At 39.8% G+C, this 23,531-nt stretch overlaps 2 protein-coding genes across 6 annotated transcripts in view; one reads left to right on the forward strand and one right to left on the reverse strand.

Annotated features, from left to right (window-relative positions):
* Positions 1 to 2,512: 2,512 nt before the first annotated feature.
* The window catches only part of PATE2 (prostate and testis expressed 2), a 62,088-nt gene continuing 41,069 nt past the window's right edge, over positions 2,513 to 23,531 (reverse strand). For 2 of the 5 annotated variants that reach the window (XM_047877862.1, XM_047877861.1), the window contains 5 exons: positions 10,368 to 10,507; positions 7,772 to 7,803; positions 3,453 to 4,264; positions 3,241 to 3,369; positions 2,513 to 2,943 (listed from right to left, as the gene is read on the reverse strand). In XM_047877862.1, the coding sequence (XP_047733818.1) occupies positions 2,807 to 2,943; positions 3,241 to 3,369; positions 3,453 to 3,486 (300 nt within the window). In that variant the 5' untranslated portion in view covers positions 3,487 to 4,264; positions 7,772 to 7,803; positions 10,368 to 10,507 and the 3' untranslated portion in view covers positions 2,513 to 2,806. Of the gene's footprint in view, positions 2,944 to 3,240; positions 4,265 to 7,771; positions 7,804 to 10,367; positions 10,508 to 17,803; positions 17,889 to 23,531 lie in introns of those variants that run through there. The other 3 variants (XM_047877860.1, XM_047877863.1, XR_007156246.1) reach the window with 3 other exon arrangements.
* Positions 18,260 to 21,103, forward strand: PATE3 (prostate and testis expressed 3). Its single transcript, XM_047877865.1, has 3 exons — positions 18,260 to 18,308; positions 20,130 to 20,252; positions 20,979 to 21,103. The coding sequence occupies exons 1-3, from the start codon at positions 18,260 to 18,262 to the stop codon at positions 21,101 to 21,103; spliced, it is 297 nt and encodes a 98-aa protein (XP_047733821.1).

Raw genomic sequence — 23,531 nt, forward strand, 5'->3', positions numbered from 1 at the left:
TTTAGATTTATGGGAAGATGGGGAGTATAGTACAGAGTTCTCACGTGCTCCCACCTAGTTTTCCCTCCTATTGCCATCTTACATTAGTACAGTACATTTCATGCAGTTAATGAACCAGTGCTGACGCATTACTATTAAGTAAAGCATGTACTTTATTTAGTTTCAAAAAAAAAAAATAAAAGGTATGTGAAGAAAAAACTCCTGCACAACTATATGCATATATGAAAAAAGAGCATGTGCATTGGAGGATTGATAGTTGGGGTGGTATCGTGTGGATAAAGAAATTTTCACCTAGGTCTTATTGTGTTCATTTGTTCAAGATGGAAAATGGGACTAAGAAGAAAATCCGAAGATGGGGTGAACCAAGAGGTAATATCCAAGCTTTCAGCACTTTTAGCTAGGAAGCTGAATAAGAAAGATTCTCCTCATTCATGAGGATGAATCCATTTATATCTTATACACACCGTCACTCATAGGTACCAGAATGTAACTTCAGTTTCTAACCCAACTTCTCGTTTTAGAACATCATTCACAGTGATCTGGAAAATATATGGTCTTCTTACAATTGGAGGGGGGAAAAACAGAAGCAAGGGAGGTCGGCGGGGGGGGGGGGGGGGGGCGGGATGTTAACAAGTACATGGTCTCAGTTGGGAGACTGGCTTCGGTCAGATCCCCTGGAAAAGCTCTGCAGCACAAATTGCACCACAGGCTCCATCCCATCTCGATGCAAGGAGTCTGCCATTTGTTGGCTGTGGTCTATGCTCAAGTTGGGAGCTGAACATCTGGGCAAAGCAGCTCCTATTTGGCAGAGGGCAAGTCTGCAGAGCACATAGCTATCAGTTGTCATAAGCCAACACTCAATGCAGCTGGGAGGCAGAAGCAAAACAATGATCTCGGTCTCTCTCCTTTTCCCCCCTAGACTGATGTCTCCCATCCCCACGATTCCATAGGTGAGCAAGCCCCTGTGCAACTAGGAATAAAAATATGTTCTTTCCGTAACTCAAAATATTCACATTACACTGGCTTTTCCAATCTGTCCATTTTGAAAAGTTTCTCTTTATGTCTTGCTTCATCTTGGCTCTGTAAAATCCCAACTGAGAATTCTTCAGAAAGGATCATATTCTCAGACACAGACAGAATGCACCAAACTACTCAAGTAGAGGGGTAGTTGGTTTATTGTTAAGAATTTTACAAGGCCTGGGGCGCCTGGGTGGCTCAGTCGGTTGAGCGTCCGACTTCAGCTCAGCTCACGATCTCGCGGTTGAGGAGTTCAAGCCCCACGTCGGGCTCTGTGCTGACAGCTCAGAGCCTGGAGCCTGCTTCAATTTCTGTGTCTCCCTCTCGATCTGCCCCTCCCCTACTCATGCTCTGTCTCTCTCTGTCTCAAAAATAATTATAAACATTAAAAAAAAAAAAGAATTTTACAAGGCCTAATAAAGGAGAAAAAAGCTCATGGAAATCCAGGACCAGGAACTGCAGTAGGCCTTATAAGGAGAGAAATGTCAGGATTATTCTGTATCCAAGAAAGCTTCACCACCTTGGTCACATTCCACCATCAATGCTACTCCATTTCTCTCTGCCTGTTTGTTTCACTCTGTCTGCCTGACTCTCTTCCCACCACTATTAACTTCTGCTATCTCATATCATCAGTTTACTCATAATGTCATCTTATATAGGACACTTTGTAACTACAACACTACCTCATGGCATCTCTGTTCATTTCTATTGTCTTCAACTACTGTGCCACCTGCTTTATTTTTCTCAATTTTTTCCTCATCCTTTTTTTTATTATTTATTTTGAGAGAGAGAAGGAGAAAGAGAGAGAGAGAGAGAGAGAGAGAGAGAGAGAGAATGAGCAGGGGAGGGACAGAGAGACAGGGAGAGAGAGAATCCCAAGCAGGATCCATGCTGTCAGCACAGAGCCCGACTCGGGGTTAGAACTCACAAACTGCGAGTCCTTATCCGGGGCCCAAATCAAGAGTCAGATGCTTAACTGACTCAGCAACCCAGGCGCCCCTTTCCTCATTTTTATAAGGAGAGACTGACTGACCATTCTTGCAGAAGGTCTCCATTCCCAATTAAATCACCTTTTTCAATCTGGTGCTAGCTGGTCACCTGGCCATCCAGGGCCCTGATAATTTAAGCAAATTTCACCCACACCAAATTGTCTCTCAAATCTTAGTTTCCACAAACTGAAATGCCCTTTCTTTGATGCCTCATCCTTATGCCTGTCCAGCTTTCTGTCTGCCTGAGATTTCCCTCCTCTAAGAGCCCTACCAAAGAAAGATATGGCTCATGTTGCCCACAAATTGGGAAGCCAGAGCTATTTTTTCTTTTATCTCCATAACCCATGGGCAAAAGGAGAGCACCAGAAGGTGTCAGGGCTAATCCGAAGAGAATCTCAATTCCAACCAGAGGAGTGGATATAGATGAGCATAAAGTATGGCCAGAGAGTTCTTGGTACAAGTTTGTGACTATTTTGACCCAATTCTTTGCATTACCATATAGGAGATAATAAATAACCAGTTCCAAACCCAACTGTATTTGTGGCAACCCTATTTCCATCATAAGGAAATCCAAACTGCCAGATGTGAGCAACAGGGATTTGCAAAACTTCAGTCTAGTTTAGTCTTCCATCATTAATGAGACTCAGCTACCCTCCACTCTCTCCTTGTGACCTCACTAGCTGGCTTTCTCTCTCACTCTCTACCAGTGGTTGGAAGAGGAAAGCAAAATACAGGTCTGGGGGAAGAGACTAGGGGATGGTGAGTTGAAGAATGACCCCAAGTCCAGGAGAGATATAGAATTAAACTCCCTCAGGGAGGTTGCAATAGTTATTATGTCTGCAACAGATGAGCTCTCTTCTTTTCTCAAAACTCAAGAAGTTGATGTCCTCACAGTTGGTCATACATGACAGTTTGGAATAATAATACATACTTCTCCCTGAAGAGATGAAAGAGAGAGAACACAGTTGTAATGACTCCATTTCCTTCTATCATATTCCCAGGAGTATTTTCTCTACAGAGCCTCACTAACCTTTCGCTAAGCCCCAATCAGCTATAAGGCTGAATGTACCAATGACTGACCCAGAAAATGGATTGTATTTCCCTAACTGATAGGAGACATCAACTTCTCCTTTACCCAATTTTGTCTTAAGGAAAAGTCTTTGCCATCCCCTCTAAATGACCACTCACCCATGCACAGGTGGCTATTTCTCAGACAATCTCTACTCCACATTACCTTTTCTCGTAAGGAAGTAAAGGTTCTCAATAGCACAGGACTGTTGGTGCTTTAGGATGCAGATCTTCATGGTGTCATAGCATAACCCAAGATGATATTTTTTACATTTATAACATGCTGTTGCAGAGTCTGTGAGACAGAGAAAGAGGTAATTAAAAGATGTAGTCTGGAGAAGATTCTCCAGGCCTGTGAGTTTCTCTACGGGAACTTACTATTGTCTAGTGGTTCCTGATCTTTCTCTGGCATTTGACTCCTTTGATATTCTTGTGAATCAATTGTTGTATATGATCAAAATATCAGAGTTCCTATAAAATTTATCTATGGATGCAAGTAATGAACAAGTTACTTAACCTGATGATTTTGTCCAGTAATGGGGAAAGGAAAGCAAAGAAGATTTCAGCTTCCTTACTCCAAGAAATGGACTAACTTGGTCTGGGAGAAGATAGAGCTCCTAGGATTGTAGAGTAAGAATGGATTACAGCCCTCTCTGAAGACTGAGAGGAAGTTTGTTCCTAAACACATCATAAATGATCTGTTTACCAGAGATTGTGGACGAGCCATAATTGTACCTGTCAGATGGTCCTTAAATTCACCTTGGGAAAAAAAAAAGAAAAAGAAAAACCTTCTTTGTCATAATCTCATATACATCTGCCAACACCCAAAGAGCCAGTTGTGGAAATTTCCCCTTCCTCAGCATCTGCCCATCTCTTAATCAACAATCAGCTCTCCCCATGTCTTCATGACTTACCCTTATTTGAGCAGACCAGAAAGACAATGCACAGCAGAAACACAACAAACATCCTGAGACTTTTATCATGTACAGCTTTCTGTGAAAGGTGCTGGTTGATCTCCAGTCATCTGTCCTTGCGCTACTCATCCAAATCATATAATCATAAAATTTCAGGGACATACAGCACCTCAGTGTTCCCAGAACAAAGCCACCAACTGAAGTTTCACTACCCCTACGGCATCTATTTCAAAATTCTCCTCAATGATGAGATCAACGGTACATATTATATATGATCTATAATATAATATGGAATTATATAGACTATATTATATAACATAAATTTTATATTCTACATTATTATATTTATAATTTATTATTATATATTTTAATATATATTATATGTATTTTATATATTATATAATATATATCTACAATATATATTATAATCTATAATACAAGATATACTCTACTATAATATATAATATACATGTATATAATTTCTATTCATTGTTGCATACCTAAGCCTTGTGCTTTGCAAGTAGAGTCAAATTTCTCTCCTACATTTTAACATTTCAGGTATTTCAAGACAGGATTTGGACACCTGGCTCTTTGTATCTCTCTTCACTAACCTGGTTACTCTCCTCAGAATAATCTCAGATTTGTCTTTGTCTCATGTAGACCAAGGCAGACTCCAGGTATAGTCTGTATGTGTGGGGGGTATTGGAGTACTGCTTTTGTGGTGGAGGAAAAGGAGCTTCAGGAAGAAGGTGAGCAAAAATAAAATTTGTCTAGTTTGCCTTCAGGTGTTATTAACTGATTGGTATTCTAATTAAATAATTTCTAAGCATATACCACATGCCAGTATCACAGGAAGAAAAGATGCTTATGCAACCAGGACGTCAATCAATGGCCTCACTAGAGACATCAAAAAGGACATCAAGCGCAGTTGGCTATGGACATCTAGATGAAAGTCCTTCTAATTTGACTGCCTGACCGGGGAAGGCTCCCGTGAAGAAGGGGTTGCTGAACAGGACTTGGAGGGATAGCAATGTGTGAGCTGGAAAAAGTGAGTAGGGACAGGCACCCAAAGGAACAGCAAATGTCAGAGTACAGAGATGTCAAACAACCTGTCACAGCGTGAAGAGAGCAGGTCATGTGGCTGCAGAGACATGAGTGTGCCAGAAACTCAAGCACAGAGAGACACAGTCTGCTGGAGAGGATGGCATATGGGTGAAGGGAGGGGCCCAAGGGGACATTGCACGGGTCTTGCTGCTGGCACCACTTGGTCCCAAGCTTGCAGGATGGAATTTCTTGCTTGTTACTGTGCATTTGCAAGATGTCAGTGAAAAGAGCCATTTTCCCCGGAGTTAGGAAAGATGTGAAAGCATACACTCCTCTTCAGCACCAATATTGAATTGTGGAAAGGACACATCCTTTAATCCCAGACTCAAATTTGCCACTATATGGGCTCAAATCCTGACATTGCTGTTTGCTAGCTATATAATTTTTGGGTGAGTTACTGACGTTGAGAATAATTTTCATATCTCACATGATCAGTATTAGGATTATATTACAGTTTGTGAAGAAAGGGAAGCTCATATTTGTGGAGACCCTGGAAACTATCAAGCACTAACTCCCTGTGTGGTGCTTACAATTTCAGACAAGCAGCCTTGACCCTTTTGCTAGGGTAGGCATCAGAAATTTCCATCATAAGGAGTCATACACAAGAAAGGGCATCTGGCTAGGAAAGACAAGAAGGTAGTGGCTATAGCTGTGGTCTTAGCATTCAAGGGGCAAGAGCCCGGCTGTGAGGATGGTATCAGGAGTGTTTTGTCAAGGGTTAACTTTCAATAAGGCTTACATTTGGCTTTGGGTGTTCAAAAAGATGGGAAGTTAATAACAATCTCTTCTAGAATGGACTTTGAAGACAGAAAGTCAGATTCAGAACAAGCTGTCTGAGTTGGCTTGAATAAGTGAGCAGCTGGGAACAAGTTGAGTTCTGATTCACTGAGACTGGGTGAGAACTGGATCCATTCTTAAAGCTTAAGGTAGGCTCCATATGCTTATGACAAGCCATTTCATATCTCTACCTCAGACCCCTACTCTGACTTCCAGATTCACGTCTACAAATAACCATTGAATTTTAGGTGGCTCACAAAGTATCAATCTCAGGCTGTCTCAAAATGAAATCATAATCTTTCACTAAACCTGCTCCTACTGCAGTGTTTAGGGTCTCAATAAACCCAGGAATCATTCTTTATAGATACCTGTGCCCTGTCCTCAAAGAGAATCAAATAGCAAGTCTTATCCATTCTACCTACTAACTTCTCCCTCACATGGGTTTATTTTTCTCTATCCACTGCCACTACCATAACCTTCAGCTTCATCTCCTGCCTGGTCTAAGCAATAACCTTATTTTTTGGCTTGCCTGCTTATAATCTTTCCCTATTATAGTCTGTTCTCTATAAAGTGGTCAGAGAGCCCTTTTATAGGCCATCGATGCCGCACTCCTGCTCAAAACCGTCCAATGACTTTTCATCACGCTTTGAAGAGAATCCAAAGGTCCTCCCATAGCAAGTCTTCCCCAGGCTGAGCAAAGGCCATTCTCCCATTTCATTTCCTACCACATTCCCCTTGCTCATTCAAATGTCACCCTCTCAGGGCAGCATTTCCTGGTTGACATTAGGAAATGTCAACATCCCTTCTCCAACCTTTTCCCTGCTTCTCTTTTTAATAGCAATTCTCACTACCTGACCTTACATATCTATTTGGTCACTTGTTTGATTCTTCCACTAGCACAAAGCCAAGACTTTGTTTTATTTACCACTGGATACCCAGCATCTGGAGGCTCGGAATATAGGAAACACCCCCCAAATATCTGTGGAACAAACAAATAATGATCTTCCCACATCCGCTCTTGAGTCCTTCCAGCCCATTATTACATAGGAACCAGGTTGATCAGATTCATTTTTGTTTTTTAAGTGTAATAAGGATGTGAAAATGAGGCTCTTTCTATATTCCAGCTAGGATCCCAAAATGGTAGGTGGCAAGTATTTTTACATTTCAAAGTGAAATGTTGTGCTAGTTATGCAGATTAACAAAGAAAATCAACGAAAACCAGTTTCAGTATCTAGGACCCTTTGACCACCTAGATGGTTTAAAGAAATAAACATTAATGTGTCAAAATAACAAATAAACAGCAGAGGAGTTTTTATAGTCTTGGAGGGGGAGGTGTCTTTCAATATATGGCTAAAAATATACAACCATAAAAAATTTTATATGTTTGGCTACATTTTAAAAAATCTTCTGAAGCAGGAGGTGAGGTTAGGAACAAACCACTAACTCATAAGCAAAGTCTGAATAACAAATAAACAACCAGTTACAAAATATTTGCAACTCATAATGCAGACTGAGGACTGCATCTTCCTATTTTACAAAGAAATCCTAAAAATCGATTAGAAAGCTATTAAGAATTCAAGAAGAAAGGTAGATAGTTAATAACAGCATTAGGTCACAGAAAAAGGAATTTAAATGGTCTTACGCATATAAAATGTGCTGAGCTTTCCTCATAATTTGAGAAATGTGAGCTGAAGCTAAACTCCGATACGATTTGACTTTATGGGTAGATCTAGGCAATCATCAGAATCTAATCACACCCCTAAATTGGTGAGGTTGGAAAGCAGCACTACTCATCACTCATACATCAGTACTAGAGGGTAAGTTAATACATCAGTCGGGGGCGGGGGGGGGGGGGGGGATTAGACAATGGCTATCAAAATTATAAAGATCTAGGGATCTTACACAAGTCATTTTGTGGAATTAGCCTTGCACATCTGTGAAAAAGTGAATACACATGGTTATTTATGGCTTGATAACTGCAAGATTGAAAACAATTTATACTGATCTCATTTATATGCAAAAACTTTAAAAAAAAAAGTCAAACTCATAGAAACAGGAAGTAGAATGGTGGTTACCAGGGGCTTGGGGTGGCAGAATGGGGAGGCTGATCCAAGGGTACATGCTTTCATGTACGAGATGAAGATGTTCTGGGGATCTAGTAATGTACAGCATGGTGACTATAGTTAACAGTGCTGTACTGTGTACTTGAGAGTTACTAAGAGAGTAGATCATAAACACTCTTGCCACACAGGCACATGCACATGCGCACACACACAAATACAACGGTAATTATGTCGCCTGATGGATGTGTAATTAACCTGATTATGGTGATCATTTCACAATGTATGAATATCAAATTATCACATTGTACATTTTAAATATATATACTTTTGTTTGATATATATAACAAACAATAAAGTTGGGGGAAGAAAGAAGAGAAAGTTTACGGACCAGTTGGGAATAGCTACATAAATTGTGATATATCCACACAATAGAATATTATGCAGGCAGAAAAAAAAAAGAATGAAGAAGTTTTTTGAAGTGAATTTAGTAACACATCAAATATATCTTGTAGGCTAAGTAAGTCACATCCTATTCAGCTGAAACTGAATTTATACATCTTAAAATATCTAGGACATGAGGATAAGGCTGAAATTTTACCAAAAAGTAATTAGAAGGCTATTACATAAAAATATTGATTTGAAAAGCTTACTATTATAGCTCAAGTATAGTACTTTCTCAACACCATCAGCTTGTAGATGGCTCCTCTGGCCGCTATTCTGTACATTAGCAATACTAAATACAAGTCCATTTTAAACTGAATTTAGTAAAGGAGTAAAAAAACTTTAAGCCAGCTCTGCCAGTCATAGATACTGATGAATGACATATTACTATCTGGATTTGGACTATTTCTTTCCCGCTAATAATAATTAAGTAAAAGACAGTGATCTCCTCTTCAACTCCTGGTCCACGGTGATGATGCAATCTCACTGAAGTCATCCCATATACTGAAACTCTGCATACCTTGCTTCATCATCTGCGTTAGGAAATAGAACTTTGGGGAGGCTGGGTGGCTCAGTTGGTTAAGCATCCGGCTTTGGTTCAGGTCGGATCCCTTTTGCATTCCGCTTAAAATATATAAGAGTGCATATTTTAACAATAAGCCCGTTTAACAATAAGCCCATCAAACTAGTTGAGCTTACTACAGGCCAGTTACTTTAAGCTATTTACATTCATCTATAGAACTAGATTTGTGTGGTGTAAATGTGGAGTTATAGATTCATACATATATATTCCTGTCCTCTAACATTGATTCATATTTTAAACTCTTTTGATTGTGACTTCTTACTAATAAAGAACTTCTTATTCAAAAAAGTTGAGTAATCCATATCTCCAGTCATTTTCTTTATCAGAAGCATTTTTTCACTGGATTCTTTAGAAATGGCTTATAGGAATAATAATTCTCAAATTCCTGTATGTCCAAACACTTTATGTTCTTTACCTTTGAAGGTGAATTTTGCTATATTCAAAATCTTTGGTTCACATTTTCTTTCCTTACATATCATAAATACATCACTGCTGTTACAAAAGTCTAATGATTAACCAATTTTCTGTCCCTTACAAATTATGGACATTGGTCTAAAAACTCAAAGGATTTTTTTTCTTTTTTCATAAGTTTGGTAATTTTACAAGAATATGTCCTGATGTTGATCATTCTAAGTTGGCAGCATCAGGCACAGTGTGCTGTTGCAATGTAAAGTTTCAAGTCTTTTAAAATCATTTTAGAAAAGTGTTTTATTATGATTATTAATTTTTAGTATTCTTTTCTTTTTCCTTGGTTGTCTTTTTTCAGGAGCTTCTTTATCTGTATATTGAATCTTTTTGTTTATTTAAAAAATTCTAACCCTTTAGGAGCACCTGGGTAGTGCAGTCAGTTAAGCGTCTGACTCTGGATTTTAGCTCAGGTCATAATCTCATGGTTTGTGAGTTTGAGCCCCGTGCTGGGCTCTGCACTAGCAGTGTGGAGCCTGCTTGTGATTCTCTCTCTCTCCCTTTCTCTCTGTTCTTCCCTTCCTCACTCCTTCTTTCTCTCTCAAAATAAATAAATAAATAAATAAATTTTAACCTTTTAAAATCTATAAATCTCTTCATTTCTTTTAAATTTTAAAATTGCTACCAATTTCACTTTCTTTTTCTCTGAGGTCAATATTCCACTATATATGCTTATATTCTTCAACTTTTGTTAGTAGAGATGGTGGACCACGGGCCTGAGCATCACAGTGTATTCTTGTTGAGTATGCCAAGATGCAAGGCCTTGACCACTCTCTTTTCCCAGGCCATCGCCTGGGTTGTGTTCACAGTGAAAAATATTGAAGAATGAGGTAACATCTCCACCAAGACAAAGAGCAGTTGTGCTTCCACTTAGTATATAAGTGGTCAATTCCTCTAGCTCAGTGTTCCCTAGCTGTAACGCAAACCCACAGTGAGTAGCATCTACCTGGGCCTCAGCTATACTGCCTGTGGGACTCAGAGAACTTGAGAATTGATGCAAAGCAACATGGAGTCTGGCTTCTGCTTTTGCCATGAGAATGAAGTCTTCTGTCTCTGATCCAGGAGTTTTGTTTCTTCTACCAGCATCTATAAAACAAGAACAGGCCAGATTATTAGCTCGCAGGTAGGGTAAAATCCCAGACCCTCTGCTGTTCTTGACAGTTTGGGAGATGAGGGTACGATGGTGACAGAGATATGGCTTTCTGGAAGATGAAGGACAAGGGCTCCCACAGGATCGAGTTAAGAGAGATAGAAGACATCCGGGGATCCAGTAGCAGGTGCTCTCACCCCAAGGGGTTGGGGAGGTAAGGGAAACTTCCTTCTCCTAGCTATTTGTTTGTTATTACTTTTCTATTGTTGCATAACAAATTACCATACACACAGTGGCTTAAAACAACACAGATTTATTATCTCACAGTTTCTGTAGGCCAGAAGTCTGGGCACAGCATGACTGGATTCTCTGCTTAAGATCTCACAAGGCTAAAATCAAGGTGTTATCCAGGGCTGTGTTTCTCATTTGAAGCCAATAACCAGTTGAACAGCTCAATCTGTCAACACTGTGTGAGTGAACTTGAAAGTGACTCCTCCCCCAGTTGAGCCACAAGATCACTACAGCTTCAACGACACCTTCGTTATGTCCGTGAAACACTCGGAAGCAAAGGACCCAGCTAAGCCACACCGATTCCTGACCAACAGAAACTTCGAAATAATATATTTTGTTGTTCTAAGCCACTAAGGTTTAGGAAATTGGCTACACAGCAGATCATCTATATATTGGCTGAAAGCACAGAGGACTGCAGCGCAAAGCCACAGCAGCATCTGATGGGAAAGGAGAGAGCCCCAGAGTGGGGGAGTTACGTAGGAGTGAGGGGGGCCATACCAATAGTGAGAGAAGGTGCGGAGGAGGAGGAAAAAACTTCCCACTGCTCCAGCCATGCCCTACACACTAGCTTCACCTCCTCCCTGCATGCACCACCCTCCCAACCACAGACTAACAATCTCCCTGCAGCTGTGGTAACCCCAGAAGTGTGTGTGTGTGTGTGTGTGTGTGTGGTAAACAACCTGGACTTTTTCCCATAGGGGAAAAGCTGTGGCCCACTCTCTACCTCTGAGCCCTTCAACCCTAATGACTTTTCTGAACTACAGACACTGTGGCTGATGATAGTCAGATGTTGGAGCTTCTGGCAACAAAGAGGTAACGTCCACTTGGAGATGGCGACTTCTCACCTCCTTGACACAGCTCTAGCCCTTTTGAAAAGCAGCTATGGATCTGCTACTGAGTGCTAATGAAAACTGAAGCCCAGTCCAAGGAAGCCTTGTGATGTATTTTCTAAGCTGATATTCACATTTGGGAGTGAGTCAACTCAGACCTGATAACTCAGTAAAGGGTCAGGGTTCAAAAGCTCGAAAGGCCTCACTAGTCACATGAAATGGTATATTCGTGAGACATATGAAGTATATTCTCAACTGTAGCCTACTGTTGTAATTTCTTAGTAGTGATTTTCAGAAATCAGAAGACTTGAATTTTGATGAAGTTAAATTTATAATTTTTTTCTTTTATGATTTGTGTTTCCATGTTTCATTATAGAAGTCTTTGCCTACTTGAATGTGGTGAATATCTTCTCTTAAATTTTCTTCTAGAAGATTTATCATTTTAGTTTATATATATCATATATGGTCCATGTAAAGTTAATATTTCTGTATGGTGTAAAGGCAAAGTTACATCTTTCGCCAAATGGCCATCCAGTTGTTCTTGCACAGTTTGTTGGAAGGACTTCTGATTTGATAATTCACCATTACGTGGATGTTAATAGACACTCTATCAAAATTTTAAAGTTCTCTTCTATTGTTATTTGATGATAATTTTATTATAAATTGATATTCGGTTTTTATCATTGAAGTTTTGTTTCTCTTCTTCCATGAATGGGGACAATTAAATTGATTCCTTCCTCTAATGTCAAACCTTCCTTGCATTCCTCAAACTGGTGCAGCCACTCAGGAAAATAGTATGGAGGTTCCTCAAAAAATTAAAAATAGAACTACCCTATGACCCAGCAATTGCACTACTAGGCATTTATCCAAAGGATACAACTGTGTTGTTTCAATGGGGCACAAGCACCCCAATGTGTACAGCATCTATCAACAATAGCCAAAGTGTGGAAAGAGCCCAAATGTCCATTGACTGGTGAATGGATAAAGATGTGGTACATACATATACAATGGAATATTACTCGGCGATTAAAAAGAATGAAGTCTTGCAACTGCAACAATGTGAATGGAAGTAGAGCATACTATGCTTAGCAAAATAAGTCAGAGATAGATAAATATCATATGGCTTCACTTATATGTGGAATTTAAGATACACAACAGATGAACATAGAGGAAGGGAAGGAAAAATAAGACAAAAACAGAGAGGGAGGCAAACCATAAGAGATTCTTAACTACAGAGAACAAACTGAGGGCTGCTGGTGGGGTGCCGGGAGGGGAGAAGGGCTAAATGGGCAAGGGGCATTAAGGAGGGCACTTGTTGGGATGAGCACTAGGTATTATATGTAAGTGATGAATCATGAGATTCTATTCTAGAAATCATTATTACACTATATGTTAAATAACTTGGATGTAAATCTAAAAAAATTTTTAATTAAAAAAATTTAAATAGTTAATAACCTCCCAAAATAGAGAGCTCCCCCCCCACTGCCCTGTACCCTCCATAGGTTCACTGGTGAATTCTACCAAAAACTTAAGGAAGAAATTATACAGATTCTCTACCATCTCTTCCAGAAAATAGAAATAGAGGGACCATTTCCTAACAAAATATGGAATAAAACAGAATAAAACTACTTATTCTACAGATTTTAAAAACAACAATAATAAACATTATTAATAATTTGAACTTACACAATGTTATATGTCAAGCATGTATCAATAACTCTGGGAAAATATTAATGAAAGGGACAAAAGATTTGAACGGATGTTCAATCTCTTTACTAATGAAGCACACGAAAAGAGCCAAATAAATTGACAACAAATTTTGTGTTTCAATTCCATCCTGCTAAAGCTTTTCCCACAGCACTTTAACATTTGCAAGAGGGTGAGAGGGAGATGTTGGCCAATGAGTACAAACTTACAGTTAGAAAATGAGTAAGTTCTAGGAATTTAATGCACAGCATCGCGATTACAAGTCACAGTCTTGTGCTACATTTCTTGAAAGTTGCTAAGTTACACAAAGCTATATGTCAATTATATCTGAATAAAGTTGGGGGGAAAGAACATAAATTTGCAAGGATATTGACCTCTACCTTCTTCTTTAATATCGGCAATTCAGCCAAGAAATCTTTAATTTTTCAGTAACACCTTAACGAGAAATACAGAACCTTGAGTGCAAATTTTTATCTCATTCAGATGGTTAAAAGTATCTTTTAGGTGAGCTAGGCCATGAATAAAGTCCTCTTTTTCAAATTGTTTCAAGAGTAGGTTTGCTTTTTCTTTAAAACGTAAACAAACAAATAAAACTTATCAAAATCGGTACTAAAGTTTGTCCCTTTGAAAGCCAGAGAACTTCGGTGGTGACAGAGAAGATTTTCTTATTCCCTGCAAAGGCATTTTTAAAATGTGATGATTTAGAAAATTACTTTGGATAAAGTCGATGGCTCTTTTGGCTGATGACAGAATTTCTTTTAGAGTTGTTTGAATAGTCTTTTGTCAGTGCATGTCTGTCACAAAACAAGTGAGTAGCTAGGAGGCGAGGAAAACCAGACGCCCACCCAGCATTGCAGGAGTTCCGTTCCGTCTGCAGAAAGAGACAGGAAGCTTTTGCTTCCCTCAAAGTTCTGCATGATAAAACCACCTTTTTTACCTATTGACAAAAAGTCGTTGACTTTTACACTTCCCAGGGGAGACTCACGATGTAAGAATTCTTCGATGGCTTCAGCATGCGCAGAGCAAGCAAAATCAGAAGGGGGAAGCTTGGCAACACTGAAGGTGGCGTTAGTTTCATCCCATTGTAAAATGAAGGGGTGTGGCATAAGTGCCAATTCCTCAATGGCTGCTTCAAGGTTTTCAAGAAATAGGAACTGTTGGACAAGGAAAATGGATGACAGAGTTTTTTCCTTCGTTGCAGTCCACGAATCAGTGCCGACATGGTTCACCAAAGTTTATCCGATATAAGTGGAGCTTCTATTTATTCAGCAGGCTGGTAAGAAAATGTGCAGAAGCCCCAAGAAAAGGGTTTTGTAAAATGGCACAACTACGTTTAGAAACACGCCCATTCTTTCCAACTGAGCTTTCTTATTAGGAAAAATTCCAAATTCTAAGATATAGCTTCTGGAAAGACAGAAGTGAGATGCACTTTTACTCTATCTGCATTCACAAGAACATTTACACATACACGCGCGCGCACACACACACACACACACACACATACAACCACTGTGACCTTTGTGTCCTAGTAAGTTCAAAGATGCAAATGAAGACATCTGATTCCTGTTTTTTCACTTACTTCTATTAGGAACAAAATCTTAGGCACTGCTAACGTTTTGTAGTTTGTTGCCAACATTGAATATGGAACGGAGTGATTGATATCCTTTAGAGTGTAGCCAAGAGCGGGAGGCCCCAAGATGGACCACTTTGGCATGAAAATTATTTTGAGTTAAAAAGCAATCAATCAAAAGCCAGCAGATTCAGGAAAAGCACCCCTCAACCTCTTGAAAGAATTTAGATGGAGGACCTGCTCCAGGAAGAAAGCTATCACCCATAGATAAAACTCCAACATGGTAAGAGCTAGGTATGGTAGATGGGAGGAACCTAGTTCTCCATGTCCCACTATTTCGGAGTGGCCCAGCAAATACTTGTTTACCAAATATTTACTCTTTTTTTAAAACTTCCCATAAATTGCATTCCTATCCTCTGAGGTCCCAGACCCTTGCCCCCATTTCCTTAGTTTGGGGATATATATATATATTATATGTCTGTGTGGATCCGCCATAGATATGCTATTAAATTTGGTTTTCTCCTGTTAATCTGTCTCATGTCAATTTGATTCTTAGTCTGGCTAGAAGGATCTTGAAGGGGACAGCAATTCTTGCTCCCTGACAAGAGGTTAGTGAAAAATTTTAAATTTTCTAGCAAGGTTCATGGACCTCATGAAACTAAGAGGCCACTAAACCCCATATTAATAAATTTTGCTCAGGAACCAAAATAAGGTGCTAACAAAAATCTGTTACCACACCTGCATAAATTCAGTCCATAAACAGTCCTGAAAGGGTTTTTTGAAACTTTTCATTACCATCAGGACTTTTCATCTAAAACATTATGTTAACAGCAATATTGTGAACAAAGAGAATGTTAGTGACACTGATCTATGCTTGAACCTCAGCCGGGCTGCTTCATGGACGCTTCACCACCAGGGTGTTGTGAGGGCTCCATGAAACGATGCAAGTAGAAGTGGCTGGCCCCATGTGTGGCACACAGCAAGCACTCAATAAATGTTGGTTTTGTTCTTCTCTCCTTCACCTCTCTTATCACCAGCAATTGGAAGAAGAGGGTGATTTCCCTAGGCCCTGAAAACAGGCTCCTCTCCACCACACTTTTTAAAGATCATTATTTCACACTCTATATACACTCTGAAAAGCCATTACTTCCCCTGGAAGCCAAGGAACAAAGCAGCCTGACTTCTGACTCTATGTCCGTTCCCTCCAAAAAACAAAAGGGCAGCATTTAGAAGCCAGATTAAGAGGGTTGCTCATCTGTGGTATCACCAAGATTTCAGTTACCAACCCTGAAGCCAAGAATGAATATGAGGACACAATGTTCTGCTGTCTCATCAGAGCAGGACAAATGGCATCTAGGCTGAGTAGATGGCCTTCTTGCCATGGGGTGCATTAATCTGGGACTCTGTATCAGTGGGGTTGTGGATAGTGGTATCACGTGAGATTTATCCATCATATGCTCAGCACATCACCATGTGCCAGGCAAAATGCTAGGTCAGAATAACAGATCTTAGTATCCATATTCATGATTTACATTATGAAACCATGGAATGTTAAAGTCATAAAGGACCATAGAATTGTTGAAGTCTAAAAATCACAGATAAATGGCTTGCTAAAGATGCCATGAATTACATAGTAATCAATCAAAAGTCTCAGGCTCCCAGGAAAATCCTCTTTTTCCATCATACCACACAGCCTCTAGTAGGTTCTAATACTTATTCTTTCCTATGCCGTGCTAAATGAAGAAGGAAATTGCTTCCAAGAAAAAACTTGATGGGTAAGGTTCTGGGGGAGGATGAGGAGTAAGTCAGGTACCCAATGTTTGGGTAGAATTGCAAAACTTCATAATCTTAACTAGAAATAATCCAGCAGAAAGGAGATTCAAAACTCAATGGGCCTTTCAGAAAGCATCTGCCAAGGGGAACCTCGAAAGAAGAGTAGACACTGAAAACCAACTGCAGTTTAACCTGGAATGTTCTTTACTTCATTTGCTATGGTTTTAGAGTCATTCTCTTTAAACAGATAAATCAGAGAAAATAGGTGACAAATGAAATGCCCTGATAGCCTTGTAAACCCAAGCACCAAAGGCTCAGGGCTTTGCCTTCTTGATAAGCCTTTGAAAAGTCCTGAAAAAAATGCCATCCAGTTTCTAAGATGCCCTCCTGAAATATGGCAGAATAGAAAACTAGACTCAAGACTTCACAATCTGGCTTTTCATTCTAGAATCAATTCTTTTCGAAGAAACGAATTCCCTCATGTTTCTCTTCTTGGGCAATGATCGGCTCCACACTCTGGTCATAGAAAAAGAACATTGTAACTTTTGTGGCATTTGACGTAAGACTTCATGTCACCCAATCTTCACCTGATATCTAAAAATGTCATACTTGATATGTTTTAATGAACGTATTGTTCCTACAAGCAAGAATATGTCCTTAAATTAGCTCTGCATGGAAGATTCCCAATACCTCTTGCCAAGGTGCCATCAGCTCACTGACACAGGTTAAGCAGACTTGGAATGCCAGGGTTAGTCATGGTTTCCCAGTGCTTTACCCATGGTAAGCCTTAACTGAGTTAACTTTTGTAGAGATAGATACCTAAATCATAGAAAAACGAGCCAGTTCACAATATAAATTTGGTAAAGATCATGTTGTGTGGTAATTCTAGCAAGAATCTCCCAGCCCTACAGAGTAAATAGTCCCTGACTGTGGAGGACAGATTTTTGCTAAGGTGAAGTCGTTCTGGGCTGAGAATCAGAAGTTCTAGGTTGAAGGCCCAACTTGGTCATAGATTATACATCTTTTTCTCTTTCATTCTCCTGTTTCTTCCCCATCGGGTGAGGAGCTACATGATCTTTTCTTACTTATACATTGCTCTACGTGCACACACAGAACTGTACCTGGAACACCAAAGTTCTCAATAATACTTATTCGTTGATTGTATGAATAAATCTCCAAGAGGCATTGAATCAAGGTGGTTGAAAGTGTGGCCTCCACTAGATATGTAATCATGGGTAAGATACTGGACCTCACCAAGCCCCAGTTTCCCTCTCTGTAAAATTAGAATAAGAATGATAATGTAGTAACTATAACAATAATTGCTGTGCTAAAGATTATAATTAAAAAACCAAGTTAGCTTAATATAAACCCCAAATTTACTAATTATCTTTATGCTTTGCTATGGGGTAGAGAGAGAATGAACTTGAGCTTCCAGAGAAAAGCTTGTGTGATTGGTTTCCCTTAGGCATGAATAATTCCTGCCCTGTGAAGAAGAAGGTTTCCTCCCTATAGCCTAAAGAGCTGTTCTTGCAGTTCCTGGCTTCTTTTCCTCCTGTACAGAAGACTTCTGGTTCAGGATGGACAAACACTTCTTGATAGTCTCCTTCCTTTTCTGCTTCATTGTAGGTGAGTCACAGACCTGAGAAGTGGGCTCCAGAGGCAGGATCTCAGGAGCCCTTGGAAACTCTACATGTACAGGAGGTATCCATGGAGGGCTGAGCCTTGACCACGTTTATAAGGGAGGGGAAGCCATTCTTCAGAATGCTCCTTCTGCCTTACGGGCCAACTTTTCTGACCTTTTCAACATTCTGCCATTCCTCACCAGGGGCTCAAGCCTCTATGGCTGCCCCTTCCTATTCTTTCCCCATTCTGTCCCTACCATTCCCCATAATCTAAAATCCTAGCAAGATTTTCCTTAGGTCATCCTTTCCATTCATAAATCTGTATCCCATTTGCTGTGACAGCTGGTCAGTCTATAATGAATAATTTTGTAGTTTGTTTTAGACAGTGACTTTTGATACCCTTATCAGGGAGTTTATATGAAAACAAGTGATTATAGGAGAGGAAATACTGGATGCTCTAGAACCAGAATTTTTAAATTGCTCTCTTACCATGGATGGAACAGGAAGGTATTATGCTAAGTGAAATAAGTCAGTCAGAGAAAGACAGACACCATATGTTTTCACTGATAAGTGGATCTTGAGAAACTTAACAGAAGACCATGGGGGAGGGGAAGGGGAAAAAAAAGTTACAGAGAGGGAGGGAGGCAAATCATAAGAGACTCTTGAATACTGAGAACAAACTGTGGGTTGATGGGAGGTGGGGGAGAAAGGAAAGTGGATGATGGGTGTTGAGGAGGTCACTTGTTGGGATGAGCACTGGGTGTTGTATGGAAACCAATTTGTCAATAAATTATATTAAAAAATAAATAAAACAAGAACAATTATTTCTCACTAAAATTTTTTTTAAAATTGCTGTTTTAAAATCTCTGTACCTTTGGTTACTCATCTGAGAAATGGGGAAATACTTACTCACCAGGCTCTTGTGATGATTAAATCAGATGCAAAGTGAGAAAGCATGGCCCAAATCAGATGCTCAATAAATGCTACTTTCCTTTCTCACCTAGGTGCACCAGGGAGAGGTTTTTTGTTTGTTTTATTAAACCTGTATTTCTGATTAGGTTATCCCACAATACCATGGGAAGTGTTACTAATATGTTGTAATTCATGAGGACCTTACATACATTCAGTTCAAAGTTCAAAATTACAGAGTATATTACCTCATAATATCTAAGCGGCAAATGTTAGTAACCTAGCTTGGGTAAAATATTTTATTCTTTTTTTATTTTTTAAAAATGTTTATTTTTGAGAGACAGAGAGAGACAGAGACAGAGTGTGGGTGGGAGAGGGGCAGAGAGAGAGGGAAACACAGAATCTGAAACGGGCTCCAGGCTCTGTCAGCACATGGCCCGACATGGGGCTCGAACCCACGAACTGAGAGATCATGACCTGAGCGGAAGTCGGACGCTCAACCCACTGAGCCACCCAGGCGCCCCTTGGGTAAAATAGTTTAAAGCTTTCACCCTCATTATTACACTCCCACCTATCTACAGTGCTGCCAAGTTGGACAGGCCATCATTAATAGAACCGTTTTAAAGCTGGAAAAACCAAAGTCATGGAGGCTAAATCTTTGCTCTGAGTTACCTAGGTTAAAACGGCTAAAACAGGGATCCGAAGAATCCTTTTATACTCACAATCGCATTTCTCTGTGGTAGGAAGTTGGTGAGAGCTCCAACTGCTTACTACCTGCTATTCTACCCACCACCAGCTCCTCATCCACCGCCCCTACCCCCGTCACCCCTACTCCTCCACCCTCCACAATCAGGTCTAGATAATTCCAGCTCCTTCCAAAGTGTCCCTGGTCTGACACCAGCTCTAAACTCTCCAGCAGTGACACCCCTGAAGTGCGTAACGTGCCACCTTCGCACACGGACAGATCGCTGTAGAAGAGGCTTTGGTTCCTGTATTGCTCAGACGTTTGAGTCGTGCATGTCTTTAAAGATCTTCCAGGGTAAGTTAGAGGGCCAGTAGAGGTACCGTGAAAATCTTAGAAAATTCTTAGGAGAGCGCTTCAGCGATTTTGTATCTCAGACTACGGCCAGTCTAGGAGAGGAACCGACGAGCAGAATGCCTCTGAGCTCAGGTCCCTGTGCATGCAGACAGAAGAGGATTGGGGGAAATGAGACAGAAGGAAGAAGACGGGGGCCCTATATTCCCAACGAAATGGACCAGATTCTAACTCTGAAGACACTAAAGCACTAGTTGCTAATCTACCAGGAAAGGAAATGAAACAGCTATATAGAGTTGTAGGGACCTCAGGCGAACGAACATGAAGGGGGCCGGTGGTTTCTACATCTCCCTGCCTCAGTCCTCATGGTACGGATACGCTGTGAAGCCATCCCTAAACCCACCCTGATGCCTAATTAAATTTCCACGGGCAGGAATAGTGCCGGGTTTGACTTGTCTTTAGAAAACTTAGGGGCACCTGGGTGACTCAGTCGGTTAAGCGTCTGACTTCGGCTCAGGTCATGATCTCATGATTCGAGGTCAAGCCCCGTGTCGGGCTCTGGGCTGATGGCTCAGAGCCTGAAGCCTGCTTCTGATTCTGTGTCTCCCTCTCTCTCTGCCCCTCCCCCGTTCATGCTCTGTCTCTCTCTGTCTCAAAAATAAATAAACGTGAAAAAAAAAAAGAAAACTTAGATCACTGACTTATTTTCTATGTTCTTTCTTATTACAGATAACATTCTGCAGTTATCATATATGGTGTGTCAGAAATTCTGCAGAGACTTGACATTTGATTTCCACAATCGGACTTACGTTCATAAATGTTGCAGATACAATTATTGTAACATCGAAATCTAAGATATTTGCCCTCCCGAGGCCTCACTCTGAAGTGTTGATGTTTCTCACCCTTCATACCCTGCCTGCCCTTGCTTTTTTGCCTTGTCTGTCTTGTAAGTACCCCAGCTGTCTCTTTAATTCAGTGTCACCCTTCCTGGCACGTCCAGCTCGGTTTCTATCTCAGTCAGAGGATGATGATTCTGAACAACAGACCTCTCCCATGACAGGGATTGGCATTTCTATACTCAAGAATCCTGTCCCAAGAGGCTCTGTACAGCGAAATTTAAAACAAGACTGTTCCCAAACCCTATGATCAGCTAAGATAGTTGAGCTGGACTAGAAGCACTTCACCTGAACATTCACAAATACTTTTGTCTTAAACTCCCATTTTTATCATTACTATAATTAAGCAGAAATAGCAGCAAAATGGATGGTGGACACTTGAGATTTTCCTCTACAGACACAATCTTATTTTCCAAGTGGACAGTGTTCACTTCAAACTCAGTCATGATTTTCTTGGCACCTGCAAAGTACACCCGTATACAACGTTAGTATGAAGGAGAAAATAAGGAAATTCCTGCCACTGTGATATTCATAGCTCACACATGGCCACTTGTAGGTCTGTTAATATGTAGTCCAGATACATCACAACTGTCCTTTCTTCTCTTTCCTCTCCTAATCTTTCTCTGCTGCTTCCCTCTATGTTACAATATGCAAAAGGAACCAATTCAAACTGGATTATAAATTGAATAGGAAAAGTACCCAATAAAACTAGAAGAAAGCATAGCATGCATTTATAACTTTGGAATAGGCAAAGGTTACTTAAACATGACCTAAAAAGCAAAATCATTTTTAAAAATTGATAAATTAGACCACATTAAAATTAACAATGTCTGTTCACTAGAATGTATCATTAAGAGAGTAAAAAGGCAAGTTAAAGACTTGGAAGAGATTTGCAATACTTATATCCTCCATAGAACTTGTATCCAGAATGCAAAAATAATTCTTACAAAAAGCTGAGGGACTTTATTATTTTTTTTAATATATGAAATTTACTGTCAAATTGGTTTCCATACAACACCCAGTGCTCATCCCAAAAGATGCCCTCTTTAATGCCCATCACCCACCCTCCCCTCCCTCCCACTCCCATCAACCCTCAGTTTGTTCTCAGTTTTTAAGAGTCTCCCATGCTTTGGCTCTCACTGAGGGACTTTATTACCACTAGACCTGACTTGCAAGAAATGCTGAAAGGAGTTATTTAAGCTGAAATGAAAAGATGCTAACCAATGGCATGAAAACATACAAAAATACACAATACACTGCTTTAGCTTCATGTACAGTCAGGCCTAGAAAATTCTAATAGGATGGTGTGTTAACCACCTAACTATATAGTACAAAGGGCAAAAGGGAAACCATTAGTATAATTGTAGCTCCTGTAATTATTAATAAATACACAATATAAGAGATAAATAATAACCTCAAAATAAAAGGGGGGAAGCTTTTGTAGACAATCAAAGGTAAATTACCATCAGCTTAAACTGGACTATTTAATCTACTTGACACTTGATCTCCACCATCAGACTTAGGGGCAAAAATGATGTAACTACAATTATTGTAACTTCAATAAGACTCATGGTAAGCACAAAGCAAAAACCTAGAGTAGATGCATAAAAGCTAAACAAAGGGGAGAAAGAGCAAACGACCATGGAAAATACCAATTTGCAAAGACAGGCAGAGACAGAGTGAAGAAAGAAACAAAATAGACACAAAACAACCAGAAAACAATCAATAAGATAGCATTAGTAAGTCCTTACATATCCATAACAACTCTAAATGTAAATGGATAAATGGATCGAATTCCCCGGTCAAAAAAGGGCACAGAGTGGCTGAATGGATAAAACAAGATCCAACTGTATGCTGCCTATAAGAGGTTCCCTTCAGTTTTAAGGACACACATAGGCTCAAAGTGAAAGCATGGAAAAATGATATTCCATACAAGCGGAAACCAAAATAAAGCAGGGTAGCTACACTTATATCACACAAAACAGATTTTAAGCCAAAAATAGTAATCAGAGGAAAAGAAGGTCAATACATAATGATAAAGGAGCTAATTCATCCAAAAGATATGACAATTATAAATATATGCAAACTTAACATTGGAGCACCTAAATGTATTAAGCAAACACTAACAGATTAAAGAAGAAATAGACAATGACACAATAGTAGCAGGAAACTTCAATACTCCACTTTCAGCAATGGATAGATCATCCAGACAGAAAATCAACGAGTAAACAATGGACTTGAAGCATACCTTAGACCAAATGGACCTAATGGACATTTGTAGAACATTCTATCCAACAAGGACAGAATACACATTCTTCTCAAGTGCACATGTAACATTCCCCAGGATAGACCATATAACGGGACACAAAACAAGCCCTAGCAAATT

The sequence above is a fragment of the Prionailurus viverrinus genome, chromosome D1, assembly GCF_022837055.1.
Source record: "Prionailurus viverrinus isolate Anna chromosome D1, UM_Priviv_1.0, whole genome shotgun sequence".
Classification (NCBI taxonomy): domain Eukaryota; kingdom Metazoa; phylum Chordata; class Mammalia; order Carnivora; family Felidae; genus Prionailurus; species Prionailurus viverrinus.

What these genes read in the sequence shown, in the direction of transcription:
- PATE3 (XM_047877865.1), top strand. Translation starts at nt 18,260, where the DNA reads ATGGACAAACACTTCTTGATAGTCTCCTTCCTTTTCTGCTTCATTGTA. An exon ending in CCTTTTCTGCTTCATTGTAG is followed by an intron (nt 18,309 to 20,129) that starts GTGAGTCACAGA and finishes TAAACTCTCCAG; the next exon opens with CAGTGACACCCCTGAAGTGC. An exon ending in GTCTTTAAAGATCTTCCAGG is followed by an intron (nt 20,253 to 20,978) that starts GTAAGTTAGAGG and finishes TTCTTATTACAG; the next exon opens with ATAACATTCTGCAGTTATCA.